Below are 16,472 nucleotides of genomic sequence, written 5' to 3' on the forward strand. Positions count from 1 at the left end.
GTTCAATTCCCAGTCAGGGCACATGCCTGGGTTGCAGGCTACAGCCCCCAGCAACCGCACATTGATGTTTCTCTCTATCTCTCTTTCTCCCTCCCTTCCCTCTCTAAAAATAAAGATAATCTTTTAAAAAAAAAGATTCAATGATGTCCTGACGGGTGTGGCTCAGTTGGTTGGAGCATCATACTATAACCAAGAGGTTGAGGTTTCAATTCCTGGTCGGGGCACATACTTAGGTTGCAGGTCCCATCCCCAGTCCCAGCACATAAGATCCCAGGCCAGGTGCTTACGGGAAGCAACCAATTGATGCTTCTCTCTCACATGGATGTTTCTCTCCCTTCTTTTCTCTCTAAAAAGCAATGAAAAACTGTCCTTGGATGAGGTTTACATTTAAAAAGTCCAATGATGCCAACTCATGTATAATCATAACAGTAGAGAAAGCAAGAATGCCAATTTGATTCCACAAATAATTACTTGTGCCTACCATGTCTTAGATATTCAGATTATCAGCTAAATAGTTACGGGTCTGCCTATAAACCACTTGTGAATGAGGTAGGAGGAGGAACGCTTCCTCTTTTGAAACTGCTAATGAAGTCATGCAGCTGCTATATTCTCACAGAAATCCATGAACAGCTGGCGCTGATGTTTCCCTGGAGGCCCAAGTTGAGGAACAGGTGTAAGTGACAGGTAGATTAAGAATTTAGGTTTGTCAGCCCTTGTGGTTTTTTTCCTCGACACAACTTTGGAAATGTCTCCTCTGAAAGCACCTGGAGAGGTCTTGTCAGAATGAGCAGAAAACCCAAATTCTGGGCTGCTGTGGCCGACGCAGAGCATGGTGCTAACTTGAACAATGTGGCAGTGGCAGTGCGGGAAAGGAAGGAGGATCTGGGGAAATGCTCAAGTTTCCTTCACCTACGGTTAGATGCAAATAGCCTATTTAAATTACTTACCTTCCAAGACCAAGACCTGGGCAAGGGAATTGTGAGAGTCTCAGGGGAGCCATGGAAGAAGAGTTACTTTATCTGACAACTACTTTGTATTGCAAATGACAAAGGGGCTCCATTGCCAATAAGGTTATGGGCTGAATGGTGTATCAATCCCCCCCACCACCGCCCCAGCAAATGTATATGTTGAAGCCCAATTCCTATCCAATCCCTTCCTCCCCCAACTGTTGTATAAATACGCAATGAGGCTAAAATAAACCCAGGAGAGCAAACTGCAAACTCGGCACCATTTGGCCGCTTCCGGACCTGGCGCTGACTAACCAGCCCGTCCCTGCGGGCCGAAAGGTGCCCGTGTGGTGTCCTATGCTGGGGCGGCCAGTGGGAAAACGGGCAGTGACAGAAGCCAATAGTGTTCCTTTGTGTCATGGACAAGACACAGTCTGATGACGCCTGTGGACCCTCTTCCGAGTTACACATTGAAGTACGCAACATAAAATACATAGGACTACAAAGGAAATCGAGAAGACTGAAATACAATCACAACATATTTTCGAAACCGAAAATGTGTGATAGAGCGGTATCCACGCTTCTTTACAAACAGACGCGGTGCCGGGGCACCGGCAGGACGCAGGCTCCCACACACGAACCGCACAGCCTATCCCCACGGGGGTTCACTGTGGAACTACGTGCATTTATCAAAGGGCAAGGGATTCTTCCCTAAAACTTGTGACTCTTGCTGTATGTTAATTATACCTTAAGAAAACTGTCTCCTGAAAGTCGTGGAGGGAGTCTAATGGCTACACTTTTGAAGTTTTGATCAAGTTTTAAGATAGTGGTAAGCACACTAGTGCGGTGTGGAAACATCAGGGGTTCATTTTAGCGACAAGTTCCCAGGGGCTGGTGATCCTGCTGGGGTCTGTATTTTATCCTGATGACTGACGTGTAAACTGCAGTGCGAGGTGAGCAGAAACAGAGACGGCTTTTCCCAGCTTGGGTTGATGGCCCTCATAAAATCCACCCACAGAATGGAGGACAGAGAAGGTGGTGAGGCCGGTCGCAGATCAAGAGCTGCGTGGGGCGTCTGTGAACAAGCGGAGAGTAAGCAAGCGGCCATCAGGCATCAGAGACAGGGACGGGGGGCAGCAGGGTGGCGGAGACTGAGGTGAGGGTGACAACATTCACCTCCCTGTGCCGCGGGGCACCCGGAAAGTCCCATCTCCTCCAGCTTTGCAGACCCTTTCGGCCCCAGCTCCGACTCTACTTCACCAGAGACCCCTCCCCCGGTCCTGCTCGCTCGGCCGAGACCAGGGGTGCAGATCAGCCGGTGCGGCCCCTCCTTTGGCTGGCTCCAGGCCTCCGTGTTCCTGCAGCCTGAGCGCTCAGGTCTCCAGGCCCCGGCGCCACTGGCTGGGCCACGGCTACGACGGAGAGGTCGCCCGTCCCGGCGCGCGCCAAAGCTTCCTCGGACACCACCGCCCCAGTGCCGCCCCGGGATCCGGTCAAGCCTCCGCCTGCTCACGCCGCACCGCCGCCTTCCACCTCACCACCGTCTGGGGGGACAGCGTGTGTGGGCAGAGGAGGGAGAGTAAACGAGAAAAAAAAAAAAGAGAGAAAACGCCAGCTCCACGCCCGGGCCCGGGCCGCCGCGCGCTCCGCTGCAGTGGTCGGGATGCCCGGCCGCCCACTCGGGGGGAGGACTGCCAAGTCCTTCAGGTGGTGTGGAGCCGCCTGACCACACACTCTCCTCCTTAGATCAGCCCTCCCGGGCCGCCCGGCAACGGTTGTCCATAACCCGTCTCTTTTCTGGGGACAAAGTATAAAGAACCACCGGGTCCCGCTCCCAGCGCATCGCGCCTGCGCACAGCTCTCGCGGTGGGACACAGGTGCCGTCAGTGCGCATGCTCCCCCCATGGGGGTCTCCCGGCAGGTTTTGAATCCAGACGCCAAATACGGCCCGGCTCGCGCATGCGTCTCTGCCGCACCGGGCTCTCTTCCCGCTGGAGCCAGAGGCGCGGCTGCTGGGTTTAAAGCCGGACGAGCCGGAAGTGGCTCGGCTTTCTCACCTCCCCTCCGCCCCGGCGGAGGCTCAAGCTCCGGGAGACAGGTTCCGGGGCTGTCCTGGCCTGGAGGTGGCCGAATGGCGACCGAGACCGAGGGTGGGCTGTGGACCCCTCGCCCTTCGCTGGCCTCTTCCTGGGATGCCACAGGCGGGGCCCTGGACCAGAGCCTCCTTGTCACCGGAGCTGGTGTCGGCGCCCGGGACTTCGAGTGGGAGGAGCTGCTGGCGCCGCCTGCCCCAGGGTGCGCCTGGCCGGCGGGGACGGGCTGGCTGCTCGGTGACAGCCACGCTCCTGGGGGCGTTGTGAGGGGAGGCCAGGGCAGTGAGGGGAGAGGGACTGGGCCCGGGATCCCGGAGCGGAGGTGGTGAGCGGTCAGTGCGGGGAGCCAGGGCCGGCGTGGGTGAGGGGCAGGGCCTGGGCGGCTGGAGGGCCGGGGCGACTGCACGGCGTCAGTGTCGGGCGCAGGGGCTCCTGGGCAGGTGACCCAGAAAAGGCATTCGACACACGGGCGGGTAAATCCGTCAGGTCGGCCCATGAGTGCACCTGTCACAACCGGAATCCGCCTCTATGCCCAAGTAAACAGAAAGCTCCTGTCCACCTCCTGTCAACCAAAAGAGGCGTTAAAAAGTGTCAACAGTTGAGAATCTCCATTCTCTTAATTTTTGCAAAAGATACACTCTCTTTTATCGTATGGTGCTTCCCACTCTTATGCACAGAACTGGTGTCTGCTGAACTTTATTAAAATGAGAAGCAATAACGGGGTTGAGTACGATGTCGATGATCAAGGGAAAACGTAGGGGCAAACCCTGAGGTCTGAAGTATCCATTTCTTGATGGATTTGTATCGAACATGTTTTGGGGACTTGGGGAGGTGCGTGAACCCCAAAGGCAAATGGCAGGGAATACAAGAAATACGGCTTAGTAAGTGGGTTAGTAACAGTGTTTGGAGGACTATGCTGTATGATATTCTTGTGTTCTTTCCAGCCAGGACCCGGTGATTTTGAAAAGGAGCCTGAACAGCCCAGAGGAAACCCCCTGCTTCCTTTACCTGCGCTGTGACCCTGAGGCAGGGGAAGAAATAGTTTCTGTTGGCGTTTTAAGTTCGGCGAGAAATATGGAGGTGTATGTAGCAGAGGAGTACAGTGGAACCAGTCGGGGCAAGACTGTTCCCGATGTTCTGGAGAACAGGTGTGTGGCTTCTGCGTGTGCCAGTGTTCTTCCGGAGTAGTGTGTTTCTTTTCCTCCCCTTTGCAGGGTGTGTTGATTGTCTGACATTGGTGCCAGGCGTTAGGGGGAGAAGCTAAAACACACCTGCAGGAATAGAACGTTAGACCTTTAAGGCATCTTAAGAGGGTCCAGATCAGCTTTCTTATTTTCATAAGTAGGGAAATGTAGAGCTAAGAGAGGGGAAGTGACTAGAGGGTTGTACTAGTCAGTCACACTATATAGACGGCCTGGAGTGGGGCTCTTGTTGCCGCTGCCTGGCTTTCAACACGACTCTTTTGGAAGGAAGACATTGCATGTGTCACACAGGCCCAAGGCTGCGCCACATCAGCCTGTTTAATCCGTAATCCATCCTGTTGTAATTTGATGCTTTTCGTTTAGGCTCTTACACAAAGATTCTACCCTAACCTCTCCTTAGCATAAGTCAAAATATGGACTATTTTCTGTATTGTGCATATGGAAACTAAAAGGTACATTTATTGAGCTTTACAATATGCTCTGTGCTGCGGGGTTTTATATACATCATCTCATTTAATTCTCCCGCTAAGGTAGAAAGAGCAGGCATAGTGCTTATCACCAAGTTGCTCGCATAGGGACCCCTAACTCTTTGTCTCTTGCCGCACAGATTGAATCTCGGGGTTTGAGTAAGGGCCTAGAAACTGTTTGTCTTTAAGGGTAGCTACTAAAAAATGATACTAAAAGTGAAAATAATTTAAATCCCATTTTATTTTTAGTGAACATGAAATTATTTTCTACAAAAAGTATTTAAAATTGGAGTCTCCCACTCTTGCTTGTAAAATCAAGGTAAGTCATCACTAAATTTTAACTAATTTGACAGCTGCAAATGCGTTTGTACTTATTTTCTGTTGGTTTGGTAATACAGTTAATCCAACTTTGTTGTAGGTTATGTTTATATAAAACTATACTGTTGAGACAACCACAAGCAGTTTTGGCTCCGTTGTGTGTGTGTGTGTGTGTGTGTGTGTGTGTGTAAAGGAATTAGAGAAGTTATAGAGAAGAACATCTGGAAGCTGAAAGAAGTTGGACTGCTGTCTTGAGTATAAAAAATAGGTCGAGGTGAACTTTTGTGATGTGCCTGAAATCTGAAGAAAGGGTTCTGAGCTGGACATCACAAAGGGTCATTTCATTTAGGGAAATTCTAAACCTACTAAAGCTTGTTCGGGGACAACGGCAAGGGAAAGTTAAAAATAGTAGTTGCTGAGGCACGTTTTTGAACACTGCCGTAGAAGCCAGAAGAGCGAAGTTCCAGGCCTGACTTCTGCTAATTGGGTAACTCTTTGACAAATCAGAAAATTGCCCTTGACCTCATCTTTTCTATGTGAGAGCCAGCAGGTAATGTTAGAACATCCTGAGTTTCACTTGGAATTCTACATCGTGAAACACTGGCTTATATTTAGGATTTAAGACATATGTTGCAAGATCTTCTGAATATTCATATTTTGTATGAAATTATAGCTAGCCGTGGTGTGTTATCTTTTTGAAATAGTTTATTTTTATTCCTTAAATTAAGAAAATGAAACTTTATTTACCCTTTTTGTATAGTATATATTTTTTTCAGCTATTCTTTTACATAAATAGTTCTTCTAGCCTCATAATAAATTCAAAGTGCTGACCGTCACAATTTTAGGGAGCACTTTAACATGAAAATGCATTTGAACTTTATATTTGCTTTCCCAAATACTTCACTACTGCTAGCTTGTACCAAAAAAAAAAAAATTAACCTCCAGTAGTGATTATTACTTAATATTATTTGCCTTGGAACTTCTTGTTTTATGTTAGTTGCTGTCCTTCGGTGAAAAGCAGCGTGTGCTGGTCAGCAGAGTCGTGGCGCACGTGGGGCCGGCCTCGGCGCGCTCTCCCGCGGTGGGTGCGGGGCTGGACCTGCAGCGGGTCCAGACCATCGTGCGGTCCATGGGGTCCACCTTGTCGCCCGGAGCTCAGCAGCTGATGAGCATGGTCAGCTTCCAGCAGCAGGTGAGCAAAGGGGGGTTTTTTCCTGGATGCCAAAACTTTCAAAATTAATGGCTTTTTATAATATGTACGGGCTTAATTTTTTTCTTTGCACTTTTATTATTGATTTGCCTATTATCTGTTTACTTCTGTAAAAATCACATTTTGTAGACCCACTGTCTTACAAAATATTTTTGTTACAGATCTTCACAGTTTTTCATGAATTGAGTCACTCTTTCAGCCAGTATCTACTACCCCGTTCTCAGGGACTGAGGCACGTTTTGAGCACTTGAGAAGATTTAAAGATCAGTTTTCTGTATTGTGTCTTTAAGGGTCTTTATAGTCTTATTTTTCTAGGCCTTTAAAGGAGAAGGCTGGGATCAGGCGAGCAGAGTTGGAGGAATGCACTTTCACAGACAGAAAACAGTATGCGTGAGGTCTTCAGTATTAAAGGGAGCAGGACATAGCTAGGACGTGGATATACGTTCACGGATGTGGAGAAAGAAGTGACGGGAGGTTTCAAGTAGATCAGGCCTGGGGCGCGGGGCTTTGGGCGCTGATCTTGAAGTCTGGAGGGGTTTTCGCCTTGCCTTTCAAAGACGCGCTCGTCCCCGCTGTGTGCAGGGTGAGCCCGAGGAGGGGCGGCGCTGTCCAGGGTGAGGTGGCAAGGCGGGCAGCTGCCCGCTGCTCCCTCGCCCCCACGAGGGTTGCTGAGGGTCGGACGTCGGACACAGTGGCGTGGTGCTGGGCTGTGAGCTGCCAGCACGATGGGCGGGGAGGGCTTGACAGCTCACTGGGTGTTGGTGTCGTGGGTGAGAAGGAGAGTGAGCCGTGACACTGCTGTTTTGAGATGATGACACCAGTAATACACGTGGCACCCGAGAGAGGAGACTGCTTGGGAAGGAAAGCATTTCGTGTTGGGACACTGACTATCGGATGTGAATAAATAACATGGGTGGGGGTGTGGTGAGCCTCAGGAACACAGGTTGGGGGTGGCGGAGTGGAGGGAGGGCTCGGGAGGTGTCCCCCTAGCAGAGGACTGGGACACTTAATACTGGAGAGTAATGGTAGCGCACTTCCAGTGGCTGCGTTGAGGATCAGATGAAAGAATGCGCATTGCCTGGTTCTAAATTACCCGCAAAGGCAGCTGTCATCATTATTGCTAGTAACATTTACTTGTTTCCTTGGCTTAGAACTGCATTTCCATCGGAGAGCAGCTTCAGTCAGTTTTGGGAAAGACTGCATTCACGCAAATGATGGGCCTGCAGGCGTTGTGTCCGTCGGCAGCCTGGGACGGGTCACCCTCCACACCTTCTCCCTTCAGAGCTGGGTTGACTCCTGGACGCGTGACTGGCGGCTCCGAAGCTCACACTGACAGCAGCACCCAGCCAGCCGCTGGAGGACACGTTACAGACCTCAAAGGGTGTACGGCTGTGCCGCCGAACCATTCTCTTCCCGACGGTGATCTGAAGAATGCGGTATCTTCTCTCCTCCCGAAGAAAGCGAGTGACCGCTCGGGTGCACCCAGCTCAGAGCTGCTGCCTCTTCTGCAGAGTCTGTGCAGCCACGTTAACGGGCTCCGTGGGGGCCAGAAGGCCGAGCGGCCGGGCGCCGTCTCCAAGCCCAGTGACGGCATCGCTGCTGTGGCGTAAGTATTTGTTTTAAGACAAACATAGTTTAGATTTGGTAGATGGGAGAATGAACGGAAGGGAAAAGATCTGTCTCAAGAGTACTGCCTGAGTACCAAATGAGTTTCCAAAAATAATTTCAGGAGTTTTACATTTTACCATTAACAGACTTATAAGGAATGACCACTACACAAAGTGAAACTTGGTTGCTTTGAAAGAGGTGTAAAAGAGGTGCTTCGGACTTCTCAGGGGTTGTTGTGAAAGGGTTACAACCGTCAGATGGACGTTGGAGTGGAAAGTTATTTGCATCAAGAGAGAATAGCTGTGGATTCATAACCTTTACACTGTTTTTATTTGTACTCTTTTGGCTGGATATGTTGGCATGCCATTGTAGCAGATTTTTCTCTTTAGATCATGTTTGACTTAGGCTAATTTCGGAATAATCAAAACTATATTAGGATGATCTTTATTTATAGTAAACAGTCTCTTATCCCCTGATTGTATAATCCCATGTTTTGGCAGCATATATCTAAGAGACAGTTAAATATTTCGTATACTTCCTATCCTTTACGTAAACATAGCATATGAAAATAGTGTTCTCGACAGGAATTAGGACTCTGGTCATAGTTTTGGCTTAACCACTTTGCCACACTCTTTAATGTCCCTTGTTTTAGAGTTTTCATCTGAAAATGAGGTAGCAGCATTGGTTTAGAACTAAACAGTACTACCTGCCAGCGGGATCTAATTGGCATTTAAAGAAGACCCCACTGACAGTAGCAGAAAACACATTTTTTCCAAGTGTCCATGGAAGATTCACAAAGGGAGATTACATTTATAAAGTAAACCAAAATTAAAAGGATTGAAATCCTACAAAGTATGGTCTCTGATCATAAATTAATCCAATCCAACCAGAAATTGATGAAAAACAAGAAAATTATCAAACATTTGGAGATTAAATAACATACTTCTAAATAATCTACGGTTCAAGAAGGAAATCCCAACAGACATTTTAAAAAACACGTGGTAATTAATGAAAATACAACAGATCAGACTTTTGGGGGTGCGGCTGCAAGTGCTGAGGAGGCTGTTTACAGCACTAAACGCTTGCATTGTAAGATGGGAGAGGTCTCAATGACACAAACTAAAACAGTCAAGATGAAGTAATGGTCAGAATAGCTCTGTAACCATCCATCAAATTGAATTTTTAATTTAAAAGCCCAGCAAAATAAACCCAAAGCAAACTGCAATAAAGAAATGACAAAGTAGAAGTCAACAAAATATAAAATGGAAACTACAAAGAAAATCAAGCAAAATGCCGGTTCTTTAAAAATTTCAATGAAATTCATACACTTCTTGTAGGGCTGGCCAACAAGTCTGGCAAAGACTGACAGGAATCACCAACATCACAAATGTAACAGGAGGTATCACTACAAGTTCTTGGACCATTAACGTGGTAAGGGAATACTGCAAGTTACTCTGTGCTCATAAATGACAATTTAGAAGAAATGGATTAAGCCCTCAAAACCCACAAACTTGCAAACTCAACCAAGACGAAACATGCAAACAATGCAAGGCAGTCCCATAACCACCGAAAGTGCTGGATTCGTGGTTGGGAAGCGCATGGAAAGAAACATCCAGGTCCAGGTGGTTCCAGTGAAGAAGTCTACCAAACATTTAAAGAACACCAAATTTATACGCTTCCAAAAAGTAGAAGAGGAGGGAAGACTTCTCAATTCATTTTACAAAGCCAGTATATCCTGATACCAAAATTAGATCGTTCTAAAGAAAATGAGATTCATAAAAATACATATAAATCCGTAGAAAATATATAATTATAGAAGTAATTAAAAATATACCAAACTCAACAAAATATATGCAGGATGTATAGATTGTAAATTAGAAGATGCTGATGAAGTGAATCAGAGAAGACCTAAATAAATGGAGAGATGGGCCATATTCATGGGTTTGAAGAGAGCACAGTAAAAACCCCAGTGTTCCCCAAATTGATGTATTTCTATAAAAAGCTGCGAAAGATTTTGTAAACATAGATAAGTTTATTCTAAAACTTGGAAAGATAAAGATAAATTAAAGATAAAGGAACTAGAATAGCTGGAATAATTTTGAAAAAAGAATATAGTGAGAGAAATCAGTACTTGATTTCAAGACGTAGCTGCAACATTCAAGACTGATGTTGACCGAGGGACAGACTCACGGATCAGTACAGGTATGGCCAGGGGGTGAGCGATGAGGGCACAGCAGCAGCTCCATGGGGCAAGGACAGTCTCTGGGACCCACGGAGCAGGAGCAGCTGGGTGTCCCACGGGCGAACTGTGAACCGTGACCTGAACCTCATACCTTACACAGAAACTCCATCGAAATGGACCATGGACTTCAATGTAAAATACAAAGCTATAAAACTTCTCTAGTAATACTTGGGAGAAAATCTTGGGAGCCTAAGACTTGGAAACACCTCCTTAGAAATGACACGAAAAGCAGGGTAATTGAAAATTTGCTGTAGTGGACCCGTCAAAAGACAAAACTTTAGCCCAGTAAAAGACCTCGTTAAGAGGACTAAAATATAAACTACAAAGTGGGGGAAAATATTTGCAAATAACAAGTCCAACAAATAAAATATTTAAAATACAGGGTGGGGCAAAAGTAGGCTTACAGTTGGGAAATAGTACAATAATTAATGAATAATACTTTATAATAATACTTATTATAAATAATAATACTTATTATAAATAATAATACTTGAGGAATCAGCTGTGGTCCTGGATGGGTGGCTCATTGGAGCATCACCCCATACACCAAAAGTTTGTGGGTACCATCCCCAGTCGAGGCACATAAGCGAGGCCACCAATTGATGTTTCTCTCTCACATCAGTGTTTCTCTCCCTCCCTCTCTCCCTAAAATCAATAAAAACCTATCCTCAGCTGAGGATTAAAAAAAGAATAAACTGTTTCACTTGCTTGTAACTGTAAGCCTTTTTTCCCCCACCCTGTGTGTAAAGAACTCTCAAAACTCAAAATTTAAAAAAAAAAAAATCCAGCTGGAACATGGACAAAAGACATAAAGAGACCTTTACCAGAGGGGACGTGCAAGTAGCAAATAAGCCCATGAACAGGTGATCGAGGCTGACCGCCTGGCTACTAGGGAAATGCAAATAAAAACCACAGCAGGATGACACTACAAAGTTATTCTGATGACTGGGAGAGAAAGCTTAAAAAACGGTAACAACACCAGATGCTGACGAGGATGTGGAGAGTCTGAGCTCTCATACGTTGCTGGTGGGGATGTAAATGGCACAGCCAGTCTAAAAATTATTTTACAGTGCCTTGAGAATGAAACACACAGTTACCATGAGACCCAACAGTCATACGAGGTCTGTCTAGAAAGTATCCGGCCTTGTAATATGAAAAGTAGAGACATTTATTAAAGAAGATACAAGAGACATTGTACATAGGACAATGACGTCTCAGTCCCCTTCAAAGCAGGCACCTTGGGACCTCACACGGTTCTCCCAGTCACCATCAGCTGCCCCATCGCGTTTTTCTGAATCTCATCAATAGTGAGAAATCACTTTCCTTTCAAAATTAATTTTAGTTTCAGGCAAAGCCAGAAGTTGCAGGGCGCTAAATCTGGGCTGTAGGGGGTGCTGAGTCACCTGGGCGATTTGATGTTTCACCAAAAAACTGAACGAGACGTGAAGCGTGAGCAGACACATTGTCGTGATGAGGCTGCCAGTCACCAGCTGCCCATGGCTGCGGCCTTCTGAGTCATCTGAATAGTTTCTGTGGAGGAATGTTCAAGCTTAACACAAAATCTGATGCAGATTCTTTGCTCTACTCAGTCATTTTGAATGCGACAGCCACACAGTGCACATGCTCACTCAATGGCATCTACCGCCCCCGCTGACTAGCCCAGTGAAGTCGTCATTGTTCACGCATGTGCCATTCCGTCCACTCTCCTTGGCTGCCAGGTTACACTGATGTCACGCAAACCATTCTCATTATATTAACAGTGGCTGGACTTTTTCTGGACAGACCTTGTACTCCTGGGCATTTATCTCAGAGAAATGAAAAGCTTATGATCGCACCAAAACCTGTGCATCGTTATTCATAGAAGCTTTATTTGTATGTAATAGTCCAAAACTGGAAACACTCAAAAAGTCTTAAAACGGTTGAATGGTTAAACAAACAGTGCTGTATCCACATCACAGACGCTGATCAGCAATTGAGAGGAATGAACTGTTGATACCCACAAAGTTTGGATGGTTGTCAAGGGCACTGTGCCGAGTGACAGGAGGTCACACACTGCATGGTTCCATCTGTGCAGGCGTACCTCGGAGGTACCGCGGGCTCCGTCCCAGACCACTGCAGTGAAGAGAGTGTGGCAACACAGTGAGCCGTGATCTTTTTGCTGGTGGAGGCTCTGCCTTTGATCTGTAAAAAATGCAACATCTGTGAGGCCCAGGAAAGCAAAGCACCGTGAAACGAGGTCTGCCTGTATAAAATGATGGGGATGGAACATGGTGGAGGTCACCAGGTGTTACAGACGGGGGGGACCTGGGGAATGGAAGTGACATTAAAGAGGTGGCCGGGGAAGATCTCCGTAGTTAAGGAATAGTTTTGCACCTTCACTGTTCACATGAATGTATGTACAGGTGAGAAAGTGGCGCACACGCGCGCACACACACACACACACACACACACACACACTCTGTCCTAACATCAGTGTCCTGGGTTTGATGGGAAAAGTGAATAGACAGGTTCCAAAGGCAGGGCCCTTGCAACCACTGGGTGAGAAGGGTACTGGGGACTCGAGTATCTTTATAATTTCCTGCGGATCTACTTACTTGAAAATAAAGTACAAAATCTTCATATAATCTAGAGCAGTGGTTCTCAGACTTTGTGATCTTTTTGCTCTTAAAAATAATTGAGGATTCTAAAGAAATCTTATTTATGTAGGTTATATAAAATATTTGTTTAAAAATAAATTCATTATATAGTAACGTAACTTTTATGAAAAATGTTTTAAGAAGTTCAATGAGAATTTACATAAATGTATGCAAATCTACATCAGCTTTTGGTTGCATTCTCAAATATGTCGCATTGTAGCATGTATAACCAGTGTCTGGTATGACCACAGTAGAAGTAGTCAGAAAAAATGAGTTAATCTCTGAAAAAACATTGATACCTACAACCTACTACCTTAGCAAAGTCTAGGAAACAGAAGAAGAGGCACCCACACGTCCTATGTTAGTCATCAGAGCAATGACATTTTACGTTGTGTAGCCTCTGGAAAATGCCCTGTACATTCGGGAGCATATGTGGATGGTAAGTTCAAATGATATGTTAGGGTTACCATAAAAGTAATTCGATCACGGAGCCCCTGAAAAACCCACGGAGATGCCAGCGTTTTCTGGCGTGGTATTCGGATCTCGTGTTCGTCCATTGTGAACTTTAGAAATGGGCGTGTTTTTTACTATATCTTATTGGCCCAGTCCAGTTACATTTATTTTTAAATGTTTTCAAATTAGAGAAGAGCCTTCCAGCCCTTTAGGAAGGCTGTGGGGCTGAAAAAAGACACAACTTGAAATTGCTTGCGGAAGCACTGCATGCATGGAGACCTTAAAGAATAATGCAGCCAGACCAGTTCAGAATCAAAAAGACCATTTCTAAAGACTTGTTCTTTGAGGGTAGAAATTCTGTCCTCATTCCATATCCTCATTTTAATGGTGTGCTTAAATGTTTACCGCATTAAAGAAATAAAGCTCTGGGCATTCAGGTTTGTGGTTGCCCACTATGTCTATTTGGGACTCGAAGTGTCATAGGGAGACAGAGCACAGTTGTGACAACAGATTCCAGCAATGTAAGTTGGCCTCTTGTATAGTTTGGTTGTTTTCGTTACAATGTTAGAGATAATTGTTATATTATTATTTTTAAATTTATTTTTAGAATGGGCGAGCAGCCTGTTTGCTCCTACTTGGAAAAGATTCTCACTAAAAGTATGGACCTGCTGGAAAAGAGACTCACGGACCACATCGACCAGCGCGTCCGCGCCCTCCAGGAGCACATAGAGGGGAAGATCGCGGCGCTGGCGGACTTACTGCAGAGCCCCGGCTCCCCCGCCGCCGCCGGGCTGCCCCTGAGGCTCTGTGACTCTGCGGAGAGGCTTTCAAACGGGGAGAGATGAGTGGCCGCACGCACAGCGCACTGCAGACTTTCACGACGCATTTATCACAGCGCCCAGCCCAGACAGCGCAGAGCAGGCGTCCGGCGTCATTGAGGTTCACCGTCTTACCTGTGTGAGTGACCTCAGGGTTCCTTGGAGCTGACCTTGTTGTCAGTCTAGTGCTGTGCACTACGAGTGAACCTGATCGGGCCATAAGTTATTTTTTTAATATATTTTATTGATTATTCTATTACAGTTGTCTCATCCCCCCCCTTTCCCTGCTGATAACCCTCCATGTGATCTCCATTTCTGTGTTGCTCTTCCTGTTCTAGTTGTTTGCTTAGTTTGTTTTTGTTGTTGTTGGTTTTTTTAGGTTCGGTTGTTGATAGTTGTGAGTTTCTTGTCATTTTACTGTTCATATTTTTGATCCTCTTTTTCTTAGATAAATCTCTTTAACATTTCATATAATAAGGGCTTGATGATGATGAACTCCTTTAACTTGACCTTATCTGGGAAGCACTTTATCTGCCCTTCCATTCTAAATGAAAGCTTTGCTGGATAGAGCAATCTTGGATGTAGGTCCTTGGCTTTCACGACTTCAAATACTTCTTTCCAGCCCCTCCTTGCCTGCAAGGTTTCTTTTGAGAAATCAGCTGACAGTCTGATGGGAATGCCTTTGTAGGTGCTTGCTGCTTTTAAGATTCCTTATCTTTAATCTTGGGTAATGTAATTATGATGTGTCTTGGCATGTGCTTCCTTAGGCCGAACTTCTTTGGGACTCTATGAGCTCCTTGGACTTCCTGGAAGTGTATTTCCTTTGCCAAATTGGGGAAGTTCTCCTTCATTATGTTTTCAAATACGTTTTCAATTTCTTGCTCTTCCTCTTCCCCTTCTGGCACCTCTGTGATTTGGATGTTGGAACGTTTAAAGTTGTCCCATAGGCTCCTAAGCCTCTCCTCATATTTTCGAGTTCTTGTTTCTTCCTTCTGTTCTGGTTGAATGTTCATTTCTTCCTTCTCCAAACCGTTGATTTGAGTTCCAGTTTCTTTCCCGTCACTGTTGGTTTCCTGTACGTTTTCCTTTATTTCACTTTTCATAGCCTTCACTTTTTCCTCTATTTTGCAACCATACTCAACCATTTCTGTGAGCATCCTGATCACCAGTGCTTTGAACTGTGCATCTGATAGACTGGCTGCCTCTTCGTCGCTTAGTTGTATTTTTTCTGGAGCTTTGATCTGTTCTTTCATTTGGGCCATACCTTTTTGGTGCACCTGTTACTTCATAAGGGGCAGGGCCTTAGGTCCTCACAAGGGCGGGGCAACCCACGTAGCTGCATTGTGGCGCTGTATGTGGGGGAGGGGTCCGAGAGAGAACAATGCTGCTTGCTCAGCTCTCAGCCAACTTTCAGTTCCTTCCCCCGCTACCCACAAGCACATTGGACTCTTCTGGTGCCGATTCCCATGTGTGTGGGCTTCTAGCACTCTGTGGGTCTCTCCAACAACCTCCTGTAAGTCTTGGAGTTTCTCCTGCATCCTGAACCCCTACGGGTGTTTTCAATTAGAGGTTTTGAGGCTTTATTTCCCAGTGCTGGAACCCTGGGTTACGCGGTCTGCCTCACTCCCCAGTTGTTCCTCCCAGTTCATCCGCATGCAAGTGTGGGACCGCCTGCTCCGCCAGCTGCTGCCTCGCCAGCCCAGCCCTCCAGCCGCTGCCTTGCTGTGAGTCCTCTCCGCCTCGGGGGCCCGCTCCGAGCCTCCTACCGTCTGGATGAATGTGTCTTCTTTAACTCCTTGGGTGTCAGACATCCGTACAGTTTGGTTTTCTGTCACTTCTGGTTGTTTGTTTTTAAATTTGTTATTGTCCTTCTTTTGGTTGTGCAAGGGGGCAAGCGTATCTACCTATGCCTCCATCTTGGCCGCAAGTCCCAGGTCATAAGTTATTTTGTTTGCAAATGGTTTACTCTTACAGAAATTTATGCAAACTTCTGTGTTGTTTAAGTGCTTAAAATTTTTAAGGATTTCTAATGCCATGTGTTTGATAGAAGTATATTTTTATTTACAAAAAACCTTATTTCATAGTCCTGGAAGTATGAAAAATAATGCTCCGAGTATTTGATAATTCTTTTTCCTAATTGTTCTTGAAAAATTGGATACTTAAGACTTGGAACCTTTAACTCAGATCTCGAATTTACATTTTGTACCGCCTATCTGAGACAGTAAGATGCAGTGTTTGGCACCTCTGCATGCACACGGGGATGCCGTGGTGTCTGCCTCAGTACAGGGTAGCAGTGAACAGGAGAGAAACGTCAGACCAGCCTGCTGCTTGTTAGGGTTATACCTTCAGATTTACTGTTGAATGTAAAGCAAGGGCAGGTGCCTTGTTTTGTGTCCATCAGCCCAGAAGGCACAAGGAGCTGTCCTCCTCTGAGCCACCCTTTCCTGGGACACCGCAGTGCTACGAGCTGCGGCTCCA

At 46.3% G+C, this 16,472-nt stretch overlaps 1 protein-coding gene across 1 annotated transcript; it reads left to right on the forward strand.

The window, feature by feature from the left end:
- Nucleotides 1–779: 779 nt before the first annotated feature.
- On the forward strand, nt 780–14,318 carry CUNH10orf88 (chromosome unknown C10orf88 homolog). The gene is made up of 6 exons (XM_045854157.1): nt 780–3,242; nt 3,985–4,188; nt 4,959–5,028; nt 6,025–6,219; nt 7,389–7,843; nt 13,784–14,318. Exons 1-6 carry the CDS (start codon nt 2,851–2,853, stop codon nt 14,019–14,021), a joined length of 1,554 nt encoding a protein of 517 aa, XP_045710113.1. The 5' UTR covers nt 780–2,850; the 3' UTR covers nt 14,022–14,318.
- Nucleotides 14,319–16,472: the final 2,154 nt, after the last annotated feature.

Source organism: Phyllostomus hastatus, unplaced genomic scaffold (genome assembly GCF_019186645.2).
Source record: "Phyllostomus hastatus isolate PE091 unplaced genomic scaffold, TTU_PhHast_1.1 phas_scaffold_1066, whole genome shotgun sequence".
In the NCBI taxonomy this organism is placed as follows: Eukaryota; Metazoa; Chordata; class Mammalia; order Chiroptera; family Phyllostomidae; genus Phyllostomus; species Phyllostomus hastatus.

Excerpts from the sequence above, each read along its gene's own strand:
- CUNH10orf88 (XM_045854157.1), top strand. The coding sequence starts at position 2,851 with ATGGGGGTCTCCCGGCAGGTTTTGAATCCAGACGCCAAATACGGCCCG. Across the intron at positions 6,220-7,388 it reads TGGTCAGCTTCCAGCAGCAG|AACTGCATTTCCATCGGAGA; the intron begins GTGAGCAAAGGG and ends TCCTTGGCTTAG. Across the intron at positions 7,844-13,783 it reads GACGGCATCGCTGCTGTGGC|AATGGGCGAGCAGCCTGTTT; the intron begins GTAAGTATTTGT and ends ATTTATTTTTAG.